The sequence below is a fragment of the Phocoena sinus genome, chromosome 14 (genome assembly GCF_008692025.1).
Source record: "Phocoena sinus isolate mPhoSin1 chromosome 14, mPhoSin1.pri, whole genome shotgun sequence".
NCBI lineage: Eukaryota > Metazoa > Chordata > Mammalia > Artiodactyla > Phocoenidae > Phocoena > Phocoena sinus.
In genome coordinates, this window is record NC_045776.1 from 41,809,625 (window position 1) to 41,836,112 (window position 26,488).

Below are 26,488 nucleotides of genomic sequence, written 5' to 3' on the forward strand. Positions count from 1 at the left end.
AATAGTAGAAATTCTATTGTGTTTCCTGAGCTCTTTGTTTGCTTATCCCATCATCTTGGTATAATCCTGGCTGTCTGCCAAAGTCTCTACCCCTACCTTCCTGTGCCTAAAGGAAAATCTTGTAGAGGTTACTAATATCTGTGCTATTCTAGAAATTAATGGGCACATAGGGACAGTTTTATGTCCTCCCCTTCCAAATCTGTATACATTTTGCTGTATTATATTGCCTTTAGTAAGGCTAGGACCTTTGCTGGCTGAGATCTCCACTACAATGCTGACTAGAGGGAGTAATATTTGGCATCATTGTCACATTCCCAGTTTCAAAGGGGAAGAATTAAATTTTTTTTTTCTATTAAGATGTTACATGGTGCTAGACTTGATTTGCTAATTATTTGTTTAGGGTTTTAAATCTAAATTCATGAATAAGAAGGTCATATAATTATTTAATAATGTCCTTGTCAGGTTTGGGTTTTAAGGGTTTGCTAGATTTTTAAAGGTAACTTGGGAGTATTTCTTCTTTTCCTATTATCTAGAAGAGTGCGAAAGACTAACATTATTAATTAGCATTTACTATTGAAGCCATCTAGCTAAAGTTTTCCAGTTTTGTTTCTTGTTTGTTTTGGAAAGGTTTTTAATTACAAATTCAGTTTCCTCAATAAGACTGTTCAGTTATTCTGTTTCTTCCTGTGTCCATTTTGGTTAGTTGTAGTTTTCTAAGAATATGTCCATTTCATCACAATTTCAAATTTTGTTGGAAGACTTTCTTAGTATCCTCTTATCTTTTCTATAGTCTATAGAATATGTAGTGCTTTCCTTTTTCATTCCTGATATTTACTTGTGCCTTCTCTTAAATGTTATATATTTATATAAGTTTATAACATGATATATCTTCTTCTGTATACACGATAACCATCCATCACCATACAGTTGACCCCCTTTACCCACTTCTCCCTCCCCTTCCCTTCTGGTAACCACTACTCTGTTTTCTGTATCTACATGTTTCTTTGGTTTGGTTTGGTTTGTTCACTTATTTTGGAGTTTTTTGTTTGTTTTTTACGTTTCACATATGAGTTAAATCACATGATATTTGTCTTTCTTCATCTGACTTACTTCACTTAGCATAATACCCTCAAGGACTGTCCATGTTGTCACAAATGGCAAGATTTCTTTCTTTTTTTATGGTTGAGTAGTATCCGTTTTATAGATATATATACGTGTGTGTGTATGTGTGTATATATATACCACATCTCTTTATCTCTTCATCCATTCATCCCTTGATGGGCACTTAGGTTGTTCCATATCTTGGCTATTGTAAATAGTGATGCAGTGAACATTGGGGTGCATATATATTTTCAAATTAGTGTATTCATATTCTTTGGATTAATACCCAGAAGCAGAATAGCTGGATCATATGTTAGTTCTATTCTTAATTTTTCTGAGGAATCTGCATACTGTTTTCCATAGTGGCTGCATTCCCACTAACAGTTCACAAGGGTTCCCGTTTCTCCACATCCTCTCAACACTTGTTATTTCTTCCTTTTTTGATAATAACCATTCTAATTGGCATGTGGTAAAATCTCATTGTGGTTTTTATTTTCATTTCCATAATAATTAGTGATGTTGAATACCTTTTCAAGTATGTGCCTGTTGGCCATCTGTATGTCTACTTTGGAAAAAAGTCTATTGCTGTACACCTGAAACTAACACAACATTGTAAATTAATTATACCCCAATAAAAATTTTAAAAAAAGAAACAGGATGGCAGGACACCCCCCCTCCAAAAAAAAGTCTGTTCAACCCCTTTGCCCATTTTTAAAAATTGAAGTATAGTTGATTTACAGTGTTATGTTAATTTCTGGTGTATGGCAAAGTGATTAAGTTATACATACATATACATTCTTTTTTATATTCTTTTCCATTATGGCTTATCACAGGATATTGAATATAGTTCCCTGTGCTATACAGTAGGACCTTGTTGTTTATCCCCTTTGCCCATTTTAAAATTGAGTTGTTTGTTGTTGTTGAGTTGTATGAGTTCTTTATATATTTTGGATATTAACCCCTTATTGGTTATATGATTTGCAAATATCTTGTATTCGGTAGGTTGTCTTTTTGTTTTGTTGATGGTTTCCTTTGCTGCACAGACTATGTAATTATGTACACATAAAATCTAGACAAGTCCACAGATGAATTACAGTTGCATACAAAGGTAAAATTTTAAAATCCATACATTACTATATACCAGCAACAAATCTGAAAATAAAATTTATTTTAAAATAGCATTTGTTAGAGCATAAAATAAAACATATCTAGGAATAAATGTAACAAATGATATGCAAAGCCCCTATTCAGAAAACTGAATATTACTGAGAGAAATTTAAAAGTGCTACATATTATTATTAGAAGTATTAGAAGGCTAAATTTTGTAGCATTCACTCCAAATTGATCTGTAAATTAAATAGTCACAAAATCTCAACAGGTTTCTTTGTGGACCTTGACAATCTAATTCTAAAATGTATGTGGTATATGTATACAATGGAATATAGTTCAGCCTTTAAAAAGAAGGAAGCCTTCCATATGTGACAACGTGGAGGAACCTGGAAAACATTATTGTGCTAAGTAAATAAGCAGGTTACAGATAAATACTGCATGATTCCACTTACATGAGGTATCTATAATAGTCACACTCATAGAAGCACAGAGTAGAATGGTGGTTGGTAGGGGCTTGGGGATGGGAAATGGAGAGTTGTTTTTCAATGGATATAAAGATTTAGTTATGCGAGATGAGTAAGTTCTAGAGATCTGCTGTACAGCATAGTGCCTACAGTTTACTGTGTTGTACACTTAAAATTTTGTTAAAAGATAGATAATCATGTTAAATGTTCTTATCACAATAAAATTAATACAATGAAATAAAAATTAATGAAAATTACTGCTGTTTTTGGGAGGCTACTGCCTCATATAGATCCACCACTCGGCCCCTGGGTAAAGGACTGCTCCTTCCTTAGTACCTTGTTCTACTCCTCTCCCTCCAACTTTCCAACAGGACATCCTGAACTGGAATTCCTTCCAACCATGACCACTACAACCACCCTTTCCCTTTAGTCTGCTAGAGAAGAGAGACCGGGAGAGAGAAGGGAGTATGTTTATGATATCTAATAATTAATGAAAACAATAAAAATGGAATATTTTGGACCCTTGCATTAAGATAGTAATGGTTATTCATGAGTGAGATTATAGGTAATTTATAAAATTTTCTTTTTTCATCTGCGTTTTCTGATTTTTCTACAATATTTGAACAATAAAAAGTCATAGTTTTTGTAGGTAAAAAAATAATGATTTTATTTTGGTCATGTTAACTGGAATATTAAAGTCATTTTCTTCAGTAACTTTTCTACATCTCTAATATTCATGCCTCTCAGGGTAAAAGAAACCTGAAACTACTGTGCTAAACAATAGACTAAATATTGAAAGAAAATTGATATAAAGAACGTTTATAATCTAAATCAAAACTACTTTAGGGGCTTCCCTGATGGCGCAGTGGTTGGGAGTCTGCCTGCCGACGCAGGGGACGCGGGTTCGTGCCCCGATTCGGGAGGGTACCACATGCCGCGGAGCGGCTGGGCCCGTGGGACATGGCCGCTGAGCCTGCGCATCTGGAGCCTGTTCTCCACCACGGGAGAGGCCACAGCGGTGAGAAGCCCACGTACCGCAAAAGAATAGAACAAAACAAAACAAAAAAAACAACTACTTTAACTCCCTTCTCTGATCTTTCTCTTGTCTGATTATTTTAATTAGCCATTAAGTGCATATATTAGCACACATATTTTTATTTCTAGGTAATGGAACTATACAAACAGATTCATGGAGAACATGAAGAAGCTGTAGAAAATCTTGAAAAAGTCAAATTCAAAGCTAAACAAAGTAAAATAGACATGGAAAATGATATTCGTGATGATGAAATAACCATAGAAACCTACAAGTAAGTATTTTTCACAAATGTTACTTATAGCATTTAGAAGTAAAATATTAATTAAAATGTAATATATATCCCTGTATAAGAAATTCAGATAAAGAGAAAGGGAAGAATCTAAATTGCCACATCTATCTTGTTACCAAGTTTATGTATAAATTAAAATGTCTTTTACATATGTAAACTAATTGTGTATAAATTCCTAAAGCAGTTATTTTTCTGTGTCATTTTAAAGCTCTTGATACATGTTGCCAAATTGCCTGTGGCTATGCTATAACAGTATATATCCCTGCTAACTATGTGAAAAAGTAACTCTTTGAAAAAAGATTCCAGCGTGGGATATTATAAAAAACAAATTATATAGCCTTGTATTAATTATAAGCATAGCATCTAATTAATTAAACTCATTTTTTTGATTTCTAGTAAAATGTAATATTTTAAATATATATAGATTAATTATATTTTGCATATTATTAATTGACTTTTTATTACATTTCTGATGTATTTATATTTTATGATATTCTTCTACTTCCTCTTGTTGGTTTCAAATTCTTCATGTTTCTGTATGATATAAAATTTTTATTTATTCAAACTGATCAGTGATTTAGTACAGAAAAAGTCATACTCATTATGGAGCTAGAGTCAAGTAAATATAAGCAAAATGAAGAGCAAAAGTTTGTACATCATCCTATGATCTGGATAACATGCACATATTAAGATATTTATATTTCCTCACATCTGATGTTTATTTCAACATGTGCTTAAACATTATTTTTTTAATTGAGATATAGTATAAGTACAATATTATATAAGTTATAGTTATACAACATAGTGGTTCACAATTTTAAAGGTTATACTGCATTTGTAGTTATAAAATATTGGTTACGTTCCCTGTGTTGTACAATATATCCTTGTAGCTTATTTATTTTATACATAATAGTTTGTACCTTTAATCCCCAAATGCTTTCATGCCCTCCGCACTTCCCTCTCCCCACTGGTAACCACTAGTTTGTTCTCTATATCTGTAAGTCTGTTTCATTTTTGCTGTATTCATCAGTTTGTTTTAGTTTTTAGATTCCACATAAAAGTTATATCATACAGTATTTTTCTTTCTCTGTCTGGCTTATTTCACTTAACATAATACCCTCAAAGTCCATCCACATTGTTGAAAATGATAAGATTTTATTCTTTTTTTTTATTTTTGAGTTTCATTTATTTTTTATACAGCAGGTTCTTATTAGTCATCCATTTTATACACATCAGTGTATACATGTCGATCCCAATCTCCCAATTCATCACACCCCCACCCCCACCCCCCACCGCTTTCTCCCCTTGGTGTCCATACGTTCTCTACATCTGTGTCTCTATTTCTGCCCTGCAGACCAGTTCATCTGTACCATTTTTCTGGGTTGCACATATAGGCATTAATATACGATATTCGCTTTTCTCTTTCTGACTTACTTCACTCTCTATGACAGTCTCTAGATCCATCCACGTCTCTACAGATGACCCAATTTCATTCCTTTTTATGGCTGAGTAATATTCCATTGTATATATGTACCACATCTCATTCATCCATTCGTCTGTCAGTGGGCATTTAGGTTGCTTCCATGACCTGGCTATGTAAATAGAGCTGCAATGAACATTTGGGTGCATGTGTCTTTTTGAATTATGGTGTTCTCTGGGTATATGCCCAGTAGTGGGATTGCTGGGTCATATGGTAATTCTGTTTCTAGTTTTTTAAGGAACCTCCATAGTGTTCTCCATAGTGGCTGTATCAATTTACATTCCCACCAACAGTGCAAGAGGGTGCCCTTTTCTCTACATCCTCTCCAGCACTTGTTGTTTGTAGATTTTCTGATGATGCCCATTCTAACTGGTGTGAGGTGATGCCTCATTGTACTTTTGATTTGCATTTCTCTAATAATTAGTGATGTTGAGCATTCTTTCATGTGTTTGTTGGCAGTCTGTATATCTTCTTTGGAGAAATGTCTATTTAGGTCTGCCCATTTTTGGATTGGATTGTTTGTTTTTATAATACTCAGTGGCATGAGCTGTTTATATATATTGGAGATTAATCCTTTGTCCGCTGATTCATTTACAAATATTTTCTCCCATTCTGAGGGTTGTCTTTTCATCTTGTTTATGGTTTCCTTTGCTGTGCAAAAGCTTTTAAGTTTCATTAGATCCCATTTGTTTATTTTTGTTTTTATTTCCATTACTCTAGGAGGTGGATCAAAAAAGATCTTGCTGTCATTTATGTCAAAGAGTGTTCTTCCTATGTTTTCCTCTAAGAGTTTTATAGTGTCCAGTCTTACATTTAGGTCTCTAATACATTTTGTGTTTATTTTTGTGTATGGTGTTAGGGAGTGTTCTAATTTCATTCTTTTACATATCACTGTCCAGTTTTCCCAGCACTACTTGTTGAAGAGACTGTCTTTTCTCCATTGTATATCCTTGCCTCCTTTATCATAGATTAGTTGACCTTAGGTGCGTGGGTTTATTTCTGGGCTTTCTGTCTTGTTCCATTGATCTATATTTCTGTTTTTGTGCCAGTACCATATTGTCTTGATTACTGTAGCTTTGTAGTACAGTCTGAAGTCAGGGAGTCTGATTCCTCCGGCTCCATTTTTTTTACCTCAAGACTTCTTTGGCTATTTGGGGTCTTTTGTGTCTCCATACAAATTTTAAGATTTTTTGTTCTAGTTCTGTAAAAATGCCATTGGTAACTTGATAGGGATTGCATTGAATCTGTAGATTGCTCTGGGTAGTATAGTCATTTTCACAATGTTGATTCTTCCAAGCCAAGAACATGGTATATCTCTCTATCTTTTGGTATCGTCTTTAATTTCTTTCATCAGTGTCTTGTAGTTTTCTGCATACAGGTCTTTTGTCTCCCTAGGTAGGCTTATTCCTAGGTATTTTATTCTTTTTATTGCAATGGTAAATGGGAGTGTTTCCTTAATTTCTCTTTCAGATTTTTCATCATTAGTGTATACGAATGCAAGAGCTTTCTGTACATTAATTTTGTATCCTGCAACTTTACCAAATTCATTGATTAGCTCCAGTAGTTTTCTGGTGGCATCTTTAGTATTCTATCTATATAGTATCATGTCATCTGCAAACAGTGATGGTTTTACTTCATCTTTTCCAGTGTGTATTCCTTTTATTTCCTTTTCTTCTCTGATTGCCATGGCTAGGACTTCCAGAACTATGTTGAATAATAGTGGTGAGAATGGACTTCCTTGTCTTGTTCCTAATGTTAGAGGAAATGCTTTCAGTTTTTCACCATTGAGAATTATGTTTGCTGTGGGTTTATCATATATGGCCTTTATTATGTTGAGGTAGTTTCCCTCTGTGCCCACTTTGTGCATAGTTTTTATCATAAATTGGTGTTGAATTTTGTCAAAAGCTTTTTCTGCATCTATTGGGATGATCATGTGGTTTTTCTTCTTCAATTTGTTAATATGGTGTATCACATTGATCAATTTCCATTTATTGAAGAATCCTTGCATCCCTGAGATAAATCCCACTTGATCATGGTGTATGATCCTTTTAATGTGTTGTTGGATTCTGTTTGCTAGTATTTTGTTGAGGATTTTTGCATCTATATTCATCAGTGATATTGGTCTGTAATTTTTTTTTTTTGGAAGTATCTTTGTCTAGTTTTGGTATCAGGGTGATGGTGGCCTCATAGAATGAGTTTGGGACTGTTCCTTCCTCTGCAATTTTTTGGGAGAGTTTGAGAAGGATTGGTGTTAGCTCTTTAAATGTTTGATAGAATTCATCTGTGAAGCCATCTGCTCCTGGACTTTTGTTTGTTGGATGATTTTTAGTCACAGTTTCAATATCATTACTTGTGATTGGTGTGTTCATATTTTCTATTTCTTCCTGGATGAGTCTTGGAAGGTTAGACCTTTCTAAGAATTTGTCCATTTCTTCCAGGTTGTCCATTTTATTGGCATAGAGTTGCTTGTAGTAGTCTCTTAGGATGCTTTGTGTTTCTGTGGTGTCTGTTTTAACTTCTCCTTTTTCATTTCTAATTTTATTGATTTGAGTCCTCTCCCTCTTTTTCTTGATGAGTCTGGCTAATGGTTTATCAATTTTGTTTATCTTCTCAAAGAGCCAGCTTTTAGTTTTATTGATCTTTGCTATTGTTTTCTTTGTTTTGATTTCATTTATTTCTGCTCTGATCTTTATGATTTCTTTCCTTCCGCTAATTTTGGGTTTTGTTTGTTCTTCTTTCTCAAGTTCCTTTAGGTGTAAGGTTAGGTTTTTTTATTTCAAATTTTTCTTGTTTCTTGAGGTAGGCTTGTATAGCTATAAACTTCCCTCTTAGAATTGCTTTTGCCACATCCCATAGTTTTTGGATTGTCGTGTTTTCATTGTCCTTTGTCTCTAGGTATTTTTTGATTTCCTCTTTGATTTCTTCAGTGATCTCTTGGTTTTTTAGTAATGTATTGTTTAGCCTCCATGTGTTTGTGTTTTTTACTTTTTTTCTCTGTAATTGATTTCTAATCTCATAGCATTGCGGTCAGAAAATATGCTTGATATGATTTCAATTTTCTTAAATTTACTGAGGCTTGATTTGTGACCCAAGATATGATCTATCCTGGAGAATGTTCCATGCACACTTGAGAAGAAAGTGTAATCTGCTGTTTTTGGATGGAATGTCCTATAAATATCAATTAAATCTATCTGATCTATTATGTCACTTAACACTTGTGTTTCCTTATTAATTTTCTGTTTGGATGATCTGTCCATTGATGTAAGTGAGGTGTTAAAGGCCCCCACTATTTTTGTGTTACTGTTGATTTCCTCTTTTATAGCTGTTACAGTTGCCTTATGTATTGAGGTGCTCCTATGTTGGGTGCATATATATTTATAATTGTTACATCTTCTTCTTGGATTGATCCCTTGATCATTATGTAGTGTCCTCCCTCATCCCTTGTAACATTGTTTAATTTAAAGTCTGTTTTATCGGATATGAGTATTGCTACTCCAGCTTTCTTTTGATTTCCATTTGCATGGAATATCTTTTTCTATCCCATCACTTTCAGTCTGTATGTGTCCCTAGGTCTGAAGTGGGTCTCTTGTAGACAGCATATATATGGGTCTTGTTTTTGTATCCATTCAGCAAGCCTGTGTCTTTTGGTTGGAGCATTTAATCCATTCACGTTTAAGGTAATTATCAATATGTATGTTCCTATGACCATTTTCTTAATTGTTTTGGGTTTGTTTTTGTAGGTCCTTTTCTTCTCTTGTTTTTCCCACTTAGAGAAGTTCCTTTAGCATTTGTTGTAGAGCCAGTTTGGTGGTGCTGAATTCTCTTAGCTTTTGCTTACCTGTAAAGCTTTTGATTTCTCCATCAAATCTGAATGACACCCTTGCTGGGTAGAGTACTCTTGGTTGTAGGTTCTTCCCTTTCATCACTTTAAGTATATCATGCCACTCCCTTCTGGCTTGTAGAGTTTCTGCTGAGAAATCAGCTGTTAACCTTATTGGAGTTCCCTTGTATGTTGTTTGTCGTTTTTCCCTTGCTACTTTCAGTAATTTTTCTTTGTCTTTAATTTTTGCCAATTTGATTACTATGTGTCTCAGCCTGTTTCTCCTTGGGTTTATCCTGTAGGGAACTCTCTGCGCTTCCTGGAGTTTGGTCGCTATTTCCTTTCCCATGTTAGGGAATTTTTCGAGTATCCTCTCTTCAAATATTTTCTCTGGTTCTTTCTCTCTTCTCCTTCTGGCACCCCTATAATGCAAATGTTCTTGCGTTTAATGTTGTCCCAGAGGTGTCTTAGGCTGTTTTCATTCTTTTTTCTTTATTCTCCTCCGCAGCAGTGAATTCCACCATTCTGTTGTCCAGGTTACTTATCCGTTCTTCTGCCTCAGTTATTCTGCTATTGATTCCTTCTAGTGTATTTTTCATTTTAGTTATTGTTCATCTCTGTTTGTTCTTTAATTCTTCTAGATCTTTGTTAAACACTTCTAGGATCTTCTCGATCTTGGCGTCCATTCTTTTTCTGAGGTCCTGGATCATCATCACTATCATCATTCAGAATTCTTTTTCTGGAAGGCTGCCTATCTCCACTTCATTTAGTTGTTTTTCTGGGGTTTTATCTTGTTCCTTCATCTGGTATATAGCCCTCTGCTCTTGTCTATCTTTATGTAAATGTGGTTTTTGTTTCACAGGCAGAAAGATTGTCATTATTCTTGCTTCTGCTCAAAATTGTATTCTTTTTTATGGCTGAGTAATATTCCATTTTACATATACATATATATATATATATATATATATATATATATATATATGCAAGCCATATCTTCTTTATCCATTTATTCTACTGATGGAACTTAGGTTGCTTCCATATCTTGGTAATTGTAAATAATCCTGCTATGTATATGGGGGTGCATGTATATTTTCCAATTAGAGTTCTTGTATTTTTCAGATATATACCCAGGAGTAGAATTACTGGGTCATATGGTAATTTTATTGTTAGTTTTCTGCGAAACTGCCATACTGTTTTCCACAACGGCTGCCCCAGTTTACATTCCCTCCAACAGTTTAGGAGGGATCCCTTTTCTCCACATCCTTTCCAAAATTTGTTTTTTTTGTGTTCTTTTTGATGATAGCCATTCTGACAGGTGTAACGTGATAGCTCATTGTGGTTTTAATTTACATTTATCTGATGATTAATGTTGTTGAGCATTTTTTAATGTGCCTGTTGGCCTTTTGTATGTCTTCTTTGGAAAGATGTCTGTTCAGGTCTTCAGCCCATTTTATGATTGTGTTACTTGTTTTTTGATGTTGAGTTGTATGAGCTGTTTATATATTTTGCATATTAACCCCTTATCAGTCATGTCATTAACAAATATTTTCTCCCATTCAGTAGGTTGTGTTTTTGTTTTGTTGATGGTTTCGTTTGCTGTGCAAAATTTAAGTTCCATTTTTTTTTTGATTTTATTTCCCTTGCTTTAGGAGACAGATCCAAAAATATATTGCTATGATTTATGTCACAGAGTGTTCTGCCTATGTTTTCTCCTAGGAGTTTTATGGTTTCTGGTCTTACATTTATGTCTTTAAACCGTTTTGAGTTTATTTTTGTATATGGTGTGAGAAAATGTTCTAATATTCTTTTACGTGTAACTCTCTAGTTTTCCCAGCACCACTTGTTGAAGAGACTGTCTTTTCTCCATTATACATCTTGCCTCCTTTGTCATATATTAATTGACCATAAGTGTGTGAGTTTATGTCTGGGCTCTTTGTTCTATTTCATCCATCTATGTGCCAATTCTTGTGCCAGTACCATACCGTTTTGGTACTGTAGCTTTGCCATATAGTCTGAAATGAAGGAGCATGAATCCTCCAGGATTCCTCCTTCTTCTTTCTCAAGGTTGTTTTAATTATTTGCAGTCTTTTGTATTTCCCTAAAAATTATAAAATTATTTGTTCTTGTTCTGTGAAAAAAGCCATTGGTCTTTTGATACGGATTTCATTGAATCTGTAGATTGCTTTTGGTAGTATGGTCATTTTTACAATATTAATTTTTACAATCCAAGAACACAGTATATCTTTCCATCTATTTGTGTAGTCTTCAATTTCTTTCATCAGCATCTTAGTTTTCTGAGTATCTGTCTTTTACCTCCTTAGGTAGGTTTATTCCTAGGTATTTTATTCTTTTTGATGAAATAGCAAATGGGACTGTTTCCTTAATTTTACTTTCTGATAGTTTGTTAGTATAGAGAAATGCAACAGATTTCTGGATATTAATTTTGTATCCTGCAACTTTACTGAATTCATTGATGAGCTATAGTAGCTTTCTGGTGGTGTCTTTAGGATTTTCTATGACTACTATCATGTTACCTACAAACAGCGACAATATTACTTCTTCCTTTCCAATTTGGATTTTTTTTTTTTTTTTTTTTGCGGTACGCGGGCCTCTCACTGTTGTGGCCTCTCCTGTTGCGGAGCACAGGCTCTGGACGTGCAGGCTCAGCAGCCATGGCTCACAGGACCAGCCGCTCCATAGCATGTGGGATCTTCCCGGACCGGGGCATGAACCCATGTCCCCTGCATCAGCAGGCGGACTCTCAATCACTGTGCCACCAGGGAAGCCCTCCAATTTGGATTTTTAAAAATTTCTTTTTCTTGTCTGATGCTATGGTTAGGACTTCCAAGACTATGATGAATAAAAGTGACCAGAGTGGGCAACTTTGCTTTGTTCCTATCTTAGAGGAAGTGTTTTCAGCTTTTCACCAATCAGTATGATGTTATCTATGGGTTTGTCATATATGGCCTTTATTATGTTGAGGTATATTCCCTCTATTCCCACTTTAAGAGTTTTTATCAAAAATGGATGTTGAATTTTGTCAAAAGCTTTTTCAACATCTGTTGAGATGATCCTATGCTTTTTATTCACATTAACTCATTTGTGGATATTGAAAAATCCTTGTATCCCTGGGATAAATTCCACTTGATCACAGTGTATGATACTTTAAATGTTTCTTTGGGTTCCATTTGCTAATATTTTGTTGAGGATTTTTGGATCTGTGTCCATCAGTTATATTGACCTGTAATTTTCTTTTTTTGCGATATATCAGTCTGGTTTTGGTAACAGGGTGTTGCTGGCCTTGTGGAATGAGTTCAGAAATGTTCCTTCCTCTGCAGTTTTTTGGAATAGTTTGAGGATAGGTGTTAACTCTTCTCTAAATATTTGATAGAATTCACCTGTGAAGCCACCTGGTCCTGGACTGTTGTTCACTGAGAGTTTTAAAATTACTGATTCAATTTCATTACTGGTAATTGGTCTGTTCATATTTTGTATTTCTTCCTGGTTCAGTCTTGTGTGATTGTACATTTCTAAGAATTGTCCATTTATTCTAGGTTGTCCATTTTATTGGAATATAGTTGTTCATAGTAGTCTCTTATGATCTTTTGTATTTCTGTGGTATCAGTTGTAACTTCTCGTTGTTCATTTCTTTTTTTTGGTGGGGGGAAGGGGGCCCTCTCTCTTTTTCTTGATGACAGAAGAGAATTTTTTCATTAATCTATTTGGCACAAACACGTTTGTTCATATTAATTACAAATACAACATTACCCATCTTGTACCATTTTCTAAAATTTTTCCTTCTCAGTTTTGAATTAGCTGGTGATTTTTATAATTAATATTTAGATGGACCCAAAGGCATATTATTATTACTTCCGTTACTCATTATTATTTGTTACACCATATAACTTACTTGTTAATTTTCTTCTCATTTACGTACATTTTCCAGAAGTTCTTTTATAAGCATCAGTGGAGTCATAAATGCTTTATTAAATAAAATTTTAAAGATATGTTTAATTTTCCTTCACTATTTTTTAAGAATTAACAGATATATAGAAACATGATTATGTGTGCTATCAAATGTATAGATTTATGATTTTTATGTATATGTATATACACTCATGTCACCATGCCCCAGGTTAAGATTTAAAAAGTTTCCAGCATACTAGAAGTTTTTTCTTGTTCTCCTTCTCAGTCCATACCATTCTCCTAAAAAGGTCATCTCCATTCTGACTTCTATCACCATGGTTAGTTTGGTCTGTTCTTGAATTCCATATAAATGGAAACACACAGCATATATTCTTTGGTGTCTTGATTGCTCTACTTTATAGTAATTCTTAACAGGTAAAATGATTCTTCCCATTTTATTCTTCTAAATTTATTCTGATTTAGCAGATAAAAGAATGATGAAATCTAAAGTACCAGTGGGGGCAAACCTAGTAAACTTCTTAGAAGGCTGAGGAATTGGTGGCAGCAGTTGATGCTTCAGGAAATAGGGATGAGGAGATAACTAAAATAATACTTAGCTCCTGCATTCCACGACACTGGGCAATTGCTCACTCCTTAGTCAAAATCTAGTTTATTATCTGGACTGGGGAAATGGATACCACTGAGAGGAGAAAAATTAACTTCATAAGGAGGAAATTTAATCAAACATGTGCATTTTAAATGCTCAGGCTCCGAATCTCTCATTATTGATCTGGCTTCCAGAATTCTGATAGGAAGCCTGTACTCTCCAGATATGGAAGGGTAAAGGAGAAGCTTCTTGCCTATTTGTCTGTTGCTTTAATTTTCATTTATATTGTGAGATTATATCTTCAGTTTCAGTTATATCTTTCAGTTCATTTGACTCTACTCCTAAAATCAGGCTTATGCATGATAGTACAGCCTGGGCAAATTCAGTAAACACATCATATATTTATTGGCCGTTGGCATTTATTTTCTTGTGAATTCTTGTTTATCTTCTCTGCTCGTTTGTCTCTTGGGTAAGTGTTCCATTCCATATTGCATTGTAGGATTTTATTACACACAAATGATTTAATCTTTGATCTCTTATATGGGTTTCAGATAAATCTCCCACTCTATTATTTTGTTTATGGTGTCTTAAAAAATTGGGCTTATCTGTATTACTTGCTAATATTTTATGCAAATTATACTTTTGTCATTTTCTCACTGTACTTTTTTCATATATTAAACTCTAAGACCATGCTTTAAAGTGACTTTTATATTTGGAACGTGTTTTCTACCTACCAGATAAGATAAAGGATTATGTAGCTTTACAGATTAGCACTGGTCTTTTCTGTGACATGTCACATAGGAAAAAGATCCCCTTGGCAACTACTTCTCTTAAATAGGCCCCTTGTTTTCCTAAGCTGTAGTTTACCACTTTTTAGCTCTGTAACTGTGAGGGAGATAAGACAGTACACCAGAGCTTTAGTAATGTATGATCTTTCCACTTCTACAGCTTCTTCTCTTCTCCTATTGTTTTCCTCTTTCTTTGTTTTCGTTCCTTTCCATCCCTGTACTACCCAACCTCTGAATCAAAGGTGCTTAGGTCTCTCACCTGGAACCAAATCAAAAGGTGTTTTATTTTAAATAATTTACAAATCACTTTTCTCTCAGTTCCTTTCCATCAGAAACAAATTGAAGTTTTTTTCACTACTTACTTTTTATATCTAAGTAGTACTTTTCAGGAGTTTCTTTGGGATGGGAAAAATTTTAGGAATAGATAAATTGCATTGATCTACATGGTTAAGTCAGAAGCTAATTCAGCTATAAGTTAAAATATAATTTCCCCTTCAGTGTGGTTAAAATCAACTGTTTTTTCTCTTAGGAAAGAGATAGATAAACTTAACAGTCTGTTTAATTTCTACTGTACATCAATACAAGATGTTAATATTGAGGAGAATGAAGAGGCAGTGACTGAAGTATTGAAGGAAACAAGTTCATCAAGAAATGAATTAGCTACTTTATCAGAAACGGTGAGTTTTCTAATTAAAATTTTAAAAAATACTGACATTAGCTTTGTGCCATGGCTATCTGAACTTACTCTCTGTTAATAATTAAATGACAGTTAGCCAGTTTCTTTCTATATTGGTTTTCTATTGCCTATTATCAGAAATTTAGCAGCTTAAAACAGTACCCAGTTACCATAAAGTTTCTCCAGGTCATAGCTCAGCTAGTTCCTCTGCTCCAGATCGTTCCTGATTGAAATCAAGGTGTCATCAGCCCTGCATTTCTTTCTAAAGACTCCAGGATGAATCGGCTTTCAGGCTCGTTCAGTTTTGGCAAAATTCACTTCCTGTGGTTTTGGAACTGAGGTCCTTGTTTCCTTGGTGGCTATCAGCCTGGGATCATTCTCAGCTTTTAGAAGCTACCTGCATCCCCTGGCTGGTGGTTCCCTTCAGGAATGGTGAGCTGAGTCCTCTCACACTTGGTGCCTCACTGATCTTCCCTTATGACCCATCTTTTCTGCCTTCCTCTCCTGTTGCATCTCATTCACTTTAGTAAAAGGAAACACTAGTAAAATGAAATAATAAAATGGTGAAAAGAAATAATAGTTCAGTAAAAGACAATAATATACACATTCCTGTACCAGTTTGCATTCCTACCTAGAGTTAAGAATGGGTTTTTTGCCAGTTTCTATTATAAGGCTCTTGAATTATGTTTTCATTGTGGCTTTTTAAATTAATCTATAAGAGTGAGACTGAGCATATATTTAATGGCTTTTTGGGGGGAGGGTCATTTGTATTTCCTTTTCTGTGAAAAACCAGCTCATGGTTTTAACCCTATACATTGAGCGATGTTTTTTTTTAATTGATTTGTAAGAATTTGTTTTATGTTACAGATTCTAAATATTTTAAAGTTACATGTTAAAAATATTTTCACCCAATCTTCTTTCATTTCTTTATGGTAACTTCTGATGAAGAGAAACTTCAGTTTTAATGTAGTGAGATTTATAAATATTTTCCTTTGAGCTATGCTTTTCTGAACTTCTAAAATAAATTTTTTATGCCTTTGAGTCAAAAAATATTCTTTGGTATTTTATTCTAAATGGCTTGAAATTTTGCTTTTCATGTTTACGTAATGCTTTTAGATTAAATATGTTTAAAATTTTCAAAATTGAGTTTTTACTCATTCTATCTTTTATTTACAAGTTTAGAAGAAATAAACTATCTGCAGAATTTTAGGAATGCATATTTTACTTGCCAGATATGAAGCATAATCAATTTGAAATTCATATATTGGTATGGTGTGAAGTGAGGTTCCAATTACATTTTTTCTTATATAGAAAGCAAATTGTTATAACTTACTGTATTTACTTATATATTAATATTTAGAATCATCTCTCACATATGGGGCTTCCTTATTTGTTTTGTGTGGATCTCTTTTTCCATTCTCTTTTTAATTTGTTTGGTCTGCTTAACATGTTTATCTCCATGCCTAATGTCTACATTAATAAACTTCTATTATGAGCTTTGATTATCTATTATGATGTATCCCCCAGTCTTACAGTTCTTTATGAGTTTTAGGCTATTCTTGACCTTTGTGCTTCCATTAAATTTCAGCATTTTCTTGTTCATTTCCTTCAGAAATTTTATTGGAATTATGATTGGAATCTCATTCATTTATGTATTATATGATGGAGAAATGAAATCTTTATGATGGGGTCCTTAAACATAAACATGATCTATCTCTCCATTTATTTGGGTAGTTTTACTAAATTGGACCTTAATCAATTTCTTGGAACTTCGTCAAAGGCAGACTCTCTGAAAAGTCAGCCTGTGATCAGTCAGACAGATTAACCCTTCTAACTGCACTAAATGTTAAAGTTATTTATTTTGAATTGATTTTTAATGTAATTCTGATTTGTTCATAAAGGTAGTATATATGGTAGATATTATTTATATTTTGTTAGGGCTTAATTTATTTCATACTATATAGGTAAATTGTGTAAATTTTTGATTTTGGAAAAATGCTTTCTCTGATAATGGAGTGCAGTTCTACATAGGTTCACTTTGTGAACCGTCATAATTGGGTTATTTAACTCTTTTATATTTCTGATTTATTTTCTGACTAATGCATCAAGTGCTATGAAAGCTTTATTAAAATATATCTCAGTATGATAGTGTATTTCTTTATTTCCATTTTTTTCTATCCATATTTTTGCTTTACATAATTTGAAGCCATATTTTAGATGAAACTAAGTTTAGAATGTTTCTAATTGATTATTTTCTTAAGATGTGTTTTATTTATATGTTTTGGGGCTATAAATTTTTAGAATCTTTGGAATGCATATTTCACTTACAGATGTGAAGTCGACATCATTAAATTCTTTTTGAACAGTTTAAGGACCATATGTACTTTCCTGACATATATTCTATTTTCTATCATGTTATGCCTCTTATTTAATAATTCCTGTATTGATAATTTCTTATTAATTTACACAATAAATGTTTGATAATATTCACTCCCAGTTTAACACACGGCTCTTTCTTTTTATCAGACATTTCTAATTGGCATTGTTTTTTTTCTTGTTACTAAAGTGTATCTTTTACAAGCTTCTTTAGTGAGCTGGATTGGAATTTCTCAAAATTTTCTTTCCCAGAAAATTTTTGTATTTTGTTTTTATTTATGCAATGTAGGGGGTATGCACCTGAGTTAAGATGGGAGTGACTTACATCACTGCATAGGCAATGTAGAAGAATCCAGAAATAGGCAAGGCTGAAAATCACTAAACTAAAACACACTGGGCTGAAGTGTCAGAGGGGATGAGTTGGGATGAGTAAGTTGGAAGAAACTGATCGTAAATAGGTAGTAATACAAGTCTCTTTGGAATCTGCCCTTGTTTTCAACCTCCAACTTCTCTCTTGCTGCCTCTTTCTCTCTATTCTCTAGCTACTGGACAAACTGCAAGACACCAGAATGTGCCATGGGTTTCCTTCTTCCAGCTTTTCATAAATACTGTTCCCTCTGATTATGATGTCAGTGTTTAACTCAGCTTATCTTCTCAATCCTACTGTTGTCTGGCTGAATCCTCTCATTTTAAACTTCAACTTGGAAAATTGAAGGAAAATTCTTGGAGAAACCATTTCTTCACTTTGTTCTGTCTGCTTTGAACTCTCGTACTCTGTGTTTACCTCCATACTTGTACTGTTACTGGCACCAACAGTCTGTTGAAATCAATGATTACTTGTATACTTCTTTTTAGATTATAAGCTTTTTAAAGACAGGAAATGCATTGTGATTTTTGTTTTCTCTGTGTAACTTGCACAGTGCCTGTCCCATATTAGGCACTCAATAAAATGTCATAATAGACATTCAAAAAAAGCCTTATTAGGCTTGTCAAATGAGTGAATTAACTAATGAATAAAGGAAGGGAGGGAGGGAGGCAGGGAGGGAGGAAGGAAAGAAGGAAGGAAGGAAGAGCAATGGGGGAAAATAACTTCACCTTGTGAGTCTGGAAAGCACTTGATGAGGTGGAATGTAGACTGTAGACATTGAAATAAAATATAATATAATGTTAAATAGTTATGACCTCAATTTTCTAATCATGTTGAAATTTATCATTTATAAAAATATCACTGGTAATAAAATATTTTCAAAGAGGGAAAATTCATTCACTAAACCTAAAATCACTTTTTTATTTTTTTGATCATTTCTAAAATAGCAAGTCTGGCCCTCCATAACAAGATGTTATTTTTGATGAGATACTGTGAATGTATTTATGAAGTTAGTAATATTCTTCAATTATGGAAATCATTTGTGGGCTATCATACTTTATAGAGAAGATGAGAACATGATGAAGTTTAGATATGCTTTTTTTCTGTATCTTCCTCATTATAAAAACCTTTAAGCTAGATTTACAAAGTGGGCATATCAAGCACTCAATTAAAAGCAATGATGTGCATCATTTCCGTGCATTATTTTTTGGTATGCAATCAGCACTTCTAGTTCACGAGAAAAATAAAAGATTTGTGCTGCCTAATTGCACACACAACCTAACTGATCTTTTAAAATTTCAAGGCATATCGTGCTTTCAATTTAGAGTCTTTACCTCATTAATGTACACTTTTCTCCAACTAATGTTGTCATTGTATCTATGAAAATACATTTTTCCTGTCTCATTTCTGCAAACAATGGATTTTGTAACCTAGAAAACATCTTGAAATTGGTTAAGTACTTTAAAAATATTGTCCAGATCAAATTTGTTTTAAATGTAGAAGTAAAGCTGCTTTTCTATAATTTTTCCCCATGTTTTCTTTGAAGTCTACTTCTTCCATAGTTCAGGAATTTGTTTTTAGAATATAATTTCATCATCTGCAACTCTTTGTTTCTTGTGATATTAAAGAAACAGCCATCTACGTTTCATTTTATCCAGTCATTTGATAAAATAATACAAATATGTTTAAAGATATAGAAATCCTGGGCTTCCCTGGTGGTGCAGTGGTTGAGAGTCCGCCTGCCGATGCAGGGGACGCGGGTTCGTGGCCCAGTCTGGGAAGATCCCACATGCCGCGGAGCGGCTGGGCCCATGAGCCATGGCCGCTGAGCCTGCGCGGCCGGAACCTGTGCTCCGCAACGGGAGAGGCCACAACAGTGAGAGGCCCGTATACCGCAAAAAAAAAAAAAAAAAAGATATAGAAATCCTTTGTGATTTTCATATTTTATTAAACGACAGGCATACAAAATATTTTTCATAATTTAGTTTACAGATAAAGTTTGTAAATAAGTGAATTCCTCTTACATGTATGATATTTTCATATTTTTGGATGTCTTTTTTAGTAGACATTTAATATTTATTGCTAACTTATTGCTCTAGGCACTATAAGTATAAATCCAAACACCACAAAACACCTATTACACTATACCTTTTGATTGATATTTTTATTTCAAAATCTTTCAAATTAAGCAGTTTATTTATTAAAAATAAATAAACCAATAATTATTATTAATACTATTAATGTACCAAATAGGAAACCAATCTAAAGAAGCAGAGTGATTTATCTCATGCACACAAAGTTATGAAGTGATACAGCCAAACTGCAATGCAATTTTTGTTATTGTTTTATTATACAGTATTTATGTGTTATATGTATAAAATGTGGTAACATATATAAAATTACACATTGCTAATTTTTTTCACCATAAGGTTTTAATCTCTTATTATGTCTATATTTTATTGTGTGACATGTATAAAATATTAAATAACATCTCTGAAATTGGCTTTCTTTATTTCAATTTTTATTTTAAAGAAGTTGTTAATGTTATGTAAATACTGATTTCAAACCTATGCTCATTATCATTTTAAAGATTTTAAAAGTATACTCAGGTTATAAAAACTATCAGGAATAGATGATTACTTTCACAGAATGTAAGCATCTGTAAAGATGATTTTAAATGGTTTCTCATTTGACCTATTGAAATGATGTATTATATTAAAATTAAATCATTTTTAAATTCTTAGGATGAACTCTGCTTGGTTATGGTTTATTCTTTTAATTTACTGCTGAGTTTGATTTGCAATTATTTTATATAAGATTTTGCATCCATATTCATAAGTTAGTCTGTATTTCAGTGTTCTTAATTTGTGCTATATTTGATAGATTTTCTTATCAGGATTATGCTGGTTTTGTAAATAAATTGTGAAGCTTTTCTCCCTTTCTGTTACCTGGAGAATTAAGATAGATTTAAATAACTTTTTCTTAAAATTTTCATAGAACATCTTGGTGAAAATATGACTGTTGCTTTTAATTTTTTTAGATTGTTTGAATTGTTTTATTTTTCATGGACAGTTGTTTTATTTTATGATGATTAGTCTTATCAGGCTATATGTTTATCCTTGATACTCATTTATCATTTTTAATGGTCCTAGAAATCCAAATGGATTAAAAATTTCAAATGTAATATAATACAATATAGAATTCTCTTTTATACTTTTGCTTATCTCTTATTTCTAATCGTATATGTATTTTTCACTTTTTAAATGAGATTTTTCAAATTTTTAAAAATTGAATTAAAAAATAGAGATGGCTCTTGGACTTAGTAATTCTACAATTTTCCAACTTCTGAAATGTTAATGTATGTTTCTATAGTTATAATTTTCTTTTTGTTTCTTTAGGTTTATTCTCTTTCCTTTTACTTTCCACTTTCCTGTTTTGAATGCTTCATGTTTTTGGTTTTAAATCTTTCCCTAAGATAAATTGTATTTCTTGTTATACTTTGCAGCAAAACCCCTTGAAAGGATTTTCTGTGTTCATTATTTCTATTTCTCTCCTTGCAATCCCACTTCAAATGATTTCCAGTCAGGCTTTCACCACTATACTACACTGCAATTGCTACTAATGGATCCTATTTTCTTCTTTATGATCCTTATAAAATTGGTGGGATTCATTACACAAACTGTTATCTAAAATTATTTTAGACACTTTTTGAATGGCACAAATACTTAATTTTATCCCTCAAAGTTTAGAATACACTCATATGAGTAGAAGAAATTACTGATCTATGATCTCACTATTTAAATATAGTCACTGTTAATATTTGTTTTATATAGACAGGCTTGTAGTATATTTTAAAAGGATATTATATGCATACAGTAATGATGACATGTTTCTCTTTATATAAAAACTTATTGCAAAATCATTTTATATTTTACAATATAATTTTAATCATTGAGAGTCTCTTAGTCCCTTGTTACTGGACATTTAGTATGTTTTCAGTTTTTAAGTATTATAAACAAAGCTGTTACAAATGTCTCTAAAACTTTAAAATATTAACATAACTACTAATTTTAACAAAAAATATTGTGATGGAAAAATAATGAAAGTTGAATCGTGGTATAGTATTAGAAGTTCAAGTAAAAATCATATGCCTTATATTTCTGATAAATCTTAAATAATTTGCCTGCATTTTCACATTTTCCAAAATTCTGAAAACTTTTAACTTTGCCCTTTGCTCAGCTCAATTTTTTAAAGACAATATTTCCATTAATTAAATTTCTTGGCTTTCATATCATTAATCCTATAGAGGTATTATCTACTGGAGCTTGTTATGGCAACTAGTTTGTAATTTAAGATGTGTGTTATACTATTTTACTCTTTACTTAACTTCAAATGTTGTTGATATTGGCATTGATTCATCACTTAAAACATTAACCAAAACTACATAATGACTCTTGGTGTTTACATTGTTTTAAATCTAGGGGGTTTTCCCCTTGATATCATTCGTGATTTAAGTTACTTATTCTTTGGAATGAAAATTCCTTGATTTTGTCTTTATCAAACATTATCTATATTATAAAACAGGTAGATTTTGGAAATGTTATAATTGACAAGTGAAATAGCTAAGAAAAGCTACTGGCTTTGCAATAAATAGCACAGACTTAAAATCACTGTTGTTTTGTGTGCATTTGGTGCCTTATGATTAACTTTTAGATGAAACAGTCCACTGTGATTTTGTAAACATTATCTTTATCGTCCAATGGATTTCATGTACTCCACTGTCTCCTCTTAGAGACAATTCCTGTGTATTAACTATTGTAAATATTGGTTGCTTCCAATAGTATTCTTTAAAGGATAACAATGCTGCAATCTTATAAATTCAGTTATTTTCTAATTGTTGTGTTAGTTTTGTATATGTTAGAAAAAAAGCCTGTAGTCTATGTCACTGCTAAAATTTTAGTTAATATTTTTGGGTATAAGTTAAAAATATTATTCAATTACTTTTTTATTAGAGTATAATTGCTTTACAATGTTATGTTAGTTTCTGCTGTATGGGGAAGAGAATCAGCTATATGTATACATATATCGCCTCCCTCTTGGACCACCCTCCCGCCCCCTGCATCCCACCTATCTAGGTCATAGAGCACTGAGCTGAGCTTCCTGTGCTTTATAACAGGTTCCCACTAGCTATCTATTTTACACCTGGTAGTATATATATGTCAGTCCTAATCTCCCAATTCGTCACACCCTCCCCTTCCCCCACTGTGTCCACATGTCCATTCGCTACATCTGCGTCTCTATTCCTGTCCTGGAAATAGGTTCATCTGTACCATTTTTCTGGATTCCACATTATGCATTAATATACGATATTTGTTTTTCTCTTTTTGACTTACTTCACTCTGTATGACAGTCTCTAGGTCCATCCACATCTCTACAAATGACCCAGTTTCATTCCTCTTTATGGTTGAGTAATATTCCATTGTATATATGTACCTCATCCTCTTTATCCATTCATCTGTCATAGGACATTTAGGTTGTTTCTATGTCCTGGCTATTGTAAATAGTGCTGCAATGAATATTGGGGTGCATGTGTCCTTTTGAATTATGGTTTTCTCAGGGTATATGCCCAGCAGTGGCATTGCTGGGTCACATAATAGTTCTATTTTTAGGTTTTTAAGAATCCTCCATACTATTTTCTACAGTGGCTGTATGAATTTACATTCCCACCAACAGTACAAGACGGTTCCCTTTTCTTCACACCCTCTCCAGCATTTATTGTTTATAGATTTTGTAATGATGGCCATTCTGACTGGTGTGAGGTGATACCTCATTGTGGTTTTGATTTACATTTCTCTGATAATTAGTGATGTTGAGCAGCTTTTCATGTGCCACTTGGCCATCTGTAGGTCTTCTTTGGAGAAATGTCTGTTTAGGTCTTCCACCCGTTTTTTGATTGGGTTGTTTGGTTTTTTGATATTGAACTCCATGAGCTGTTTGTATATTTTAGAGGTTAATACTTTGTCCGTTGCTTCATTTGCAAATATTTTCTCCCATTCTGAGGGTTATCTTTTCATCTTGTTTGTAGTTTCCTTTGCTGTGCAAAAACTTTTAAGTTTCATTAGGTCCCATTTGTTTATTTTTGTTTTTATCTCCATTACTCTAGGAGGTGGATCAAAAAAGATCTTGCCGTCATTTATGTCAAAGAGTGTTCTTCCTATGTTTTCCACTAAGAGTTTTATAGTGTCCAGTCTTACATTTAGGTCTCTAATCCATTTTGAGTTTATTTTTGTGTATGGTGTTAGGGAGTGTTCTAATTTCATTCTTTTAAATGTAGCTGTCCAGTTTTCCAAGCACCACTTATTGAACAGGTTTTCTTTTCTCCATTGGATATTCTTGCCTCCTTTGTCATAGATTAAGTGACCATAGGTGCGTGGGTTTATCTCTGGGCTTTCTATCCTGTTCCATTGATCTATATTTCTGTTTTTGTGCCAGTACCATAGTGTTTTGATTACCGTAGCTTTGTAGTATAGGCTGAAGTTGGGGAGCATGATTCCTCCAGCTCCCTTTTTGTTTCTCCAGATTGCTTTGGCTATTCACAGTCTTCTGTGTTTTCATACAAATTGTAATATTTTTTGTTCTAATTCTGTGAGAATACCATTGGTAATTTGATAGGGATTGCTTTGAATCTGTAGATTGCTTTGGATAGTCTAGTCATTTTCACAAGATTGATTCTTCCAATCCAAGAACATTGTATATCTCTCCATCTGTGTCATCTTTGATTTCTTTCATCAGTGTCTTATAGTTTTCGGAGTACAGGTCTTTTACCTACTTAGGTAGGTTTATTCCTAGGTATTTTATACTTTTTGTTGCGATGGTAGATAGGATTGTTTCCTTAATTTCACTTTCTGATCTTTCATTGTTAGGGTATAGAAATGCAAGAGATTTCTGTGCATTAATTTTGATTCCAGCAACTTTCCCAAATTCATTGATTAGCTCTAGTAGTTTTCGAGTGGCATCTTTAGGATTTTCTATGTATAGTATCATGTCTTCTGCAAGCAGTGACAGCTTTATTTCTTCTTTTCCAATTTGTATTCCTTTTATATCTTTTTCTTCTCTGGTTGACCTGGGTAAGACTTCCAAAACTATGTTGAATAAGAGTGGCAAGAGTGGACATCCTTGTCTTGTTCCTGATCTTCAAGGAAATGCTTTCAGTTTTTCACCACTGAGATTGATGTTTGCTGTGGGTTTGTCCTATATGACCTTAATTATGTTGAGGTAGGTTCCCTCTATGTCCACTTTGTGGAGAGTTTTTATCATAAATGGGTGTTGAATTTTATCAAAAGCTTTTTCTGCATTTATTGTGATGATTATATGGTTTTTATTCCTTAATTTGTTAATATAGTGGATCACATTGATTGATTTGTGTATACTGAAGAATCCTTGCTTTCCTGGGTTAAACCCCACTTGATCATGGTGTATGATCCTTTTAATGTGTTATTGGATTCTGTTTGCTAGTAGTTTGTTGAGGATTTTTGCGTCTATATTCATCAGTGATGTTGGTCTGTAATTTTTTTTTTTATAGTTTTGTTGTCTGGTTTTGGTATTAGGGTGTTCGTGGCCTCGTAGAATGAGTTTGGGAGTGTTCCTTCCTTTGCAGTTTTTTGGAAGAGTTTGAAAATGATGGGTGTTAGCTTTTCTCTAAATGTTTGATAGAATTCACCTGTGAGCCATCTGGTCCTAGACTTTTGTTTGTTGGAAGATTTTTAATTACAGTTTCAATTTCATTACTTGTGATTGATCTATTCATATTTTCTAATTCTTCCTGGTTCAGTGTTGGAAAGTTGTATCTTTCCAACAATTTGTCCATTTCTTCTAGGTTGTCCATTTTATTGGCATAGAGTTGCTTGTAGTAGTCTTTTATGATCCTTTGTATTTCTGCCGTGTCAGTCGTAAGTTCTTCTTTTTCAATTCTAATTTTGTTGATTTGAATCCTCTCCCTTTTTTTCTTGATGAGTTTCGCTAAAGGGTCATCAATTTTATCTTCTGAAAGAACCAACTTTTAGTTTTATTGTTCTTTGTTGTTGTTTTTTTTCATTTCTATTTCATTTATTTCTGCTCTAATCTTTATGATTTCTTTCCTTCTACTGACTTTGTGTTCCTCTTGTTCTTCTTTCCCTAGTTGCTTTAGGTATAAGCTTAGATTGTTTATTTGAGATTTTTCTCGTTTCTTGAGGTGATATTGTATTGCTATAAACTTCCCTCTTAGAACTGCTTTTGCTGCATCCCATAGGTTTTATGTTGTTGTATTTTCATTTTCATTTGTTTCTATGCATTTTTTAAATTTCCTCTTTGATTTCTTCAGTGATCTCTTGATTGCTTAGCAGTGCACTGTTTAGCCTCCATGTGTTTGTGTTTTTTGCAGCTTTTTTCCTGTATTTGATTTCCAGTCTCATAGCATTGTTGTTGGA

General features: G+C 33.2%; 1 protein-coding gene across 1 annotated transcript in view; it reads left to right on the forward strand.

Moving 5' to 3' along the window:
- The window catches only part of CCDC178 (coiled-coil domain containing 178), a 365,322-nt gene that overhangs the window by 48,601 nt on the left and 290,233 nt on the right, over positions 1–26,488 (forward strand). Inside the window, exons 8-9 of the mRNA XM_032654041.1 lie at positions 3,840–3,982; positions 15,131–15,278. Coding sequence (XP_032509932.1) covers positions 3,840–3,982; positions 15,131–15,278 — 291 coding nt within the window. The remainder of the gene's footprint in view (positions 1–3,839; positions 3,983–15,130; positions 15,279–26,488) is intronic.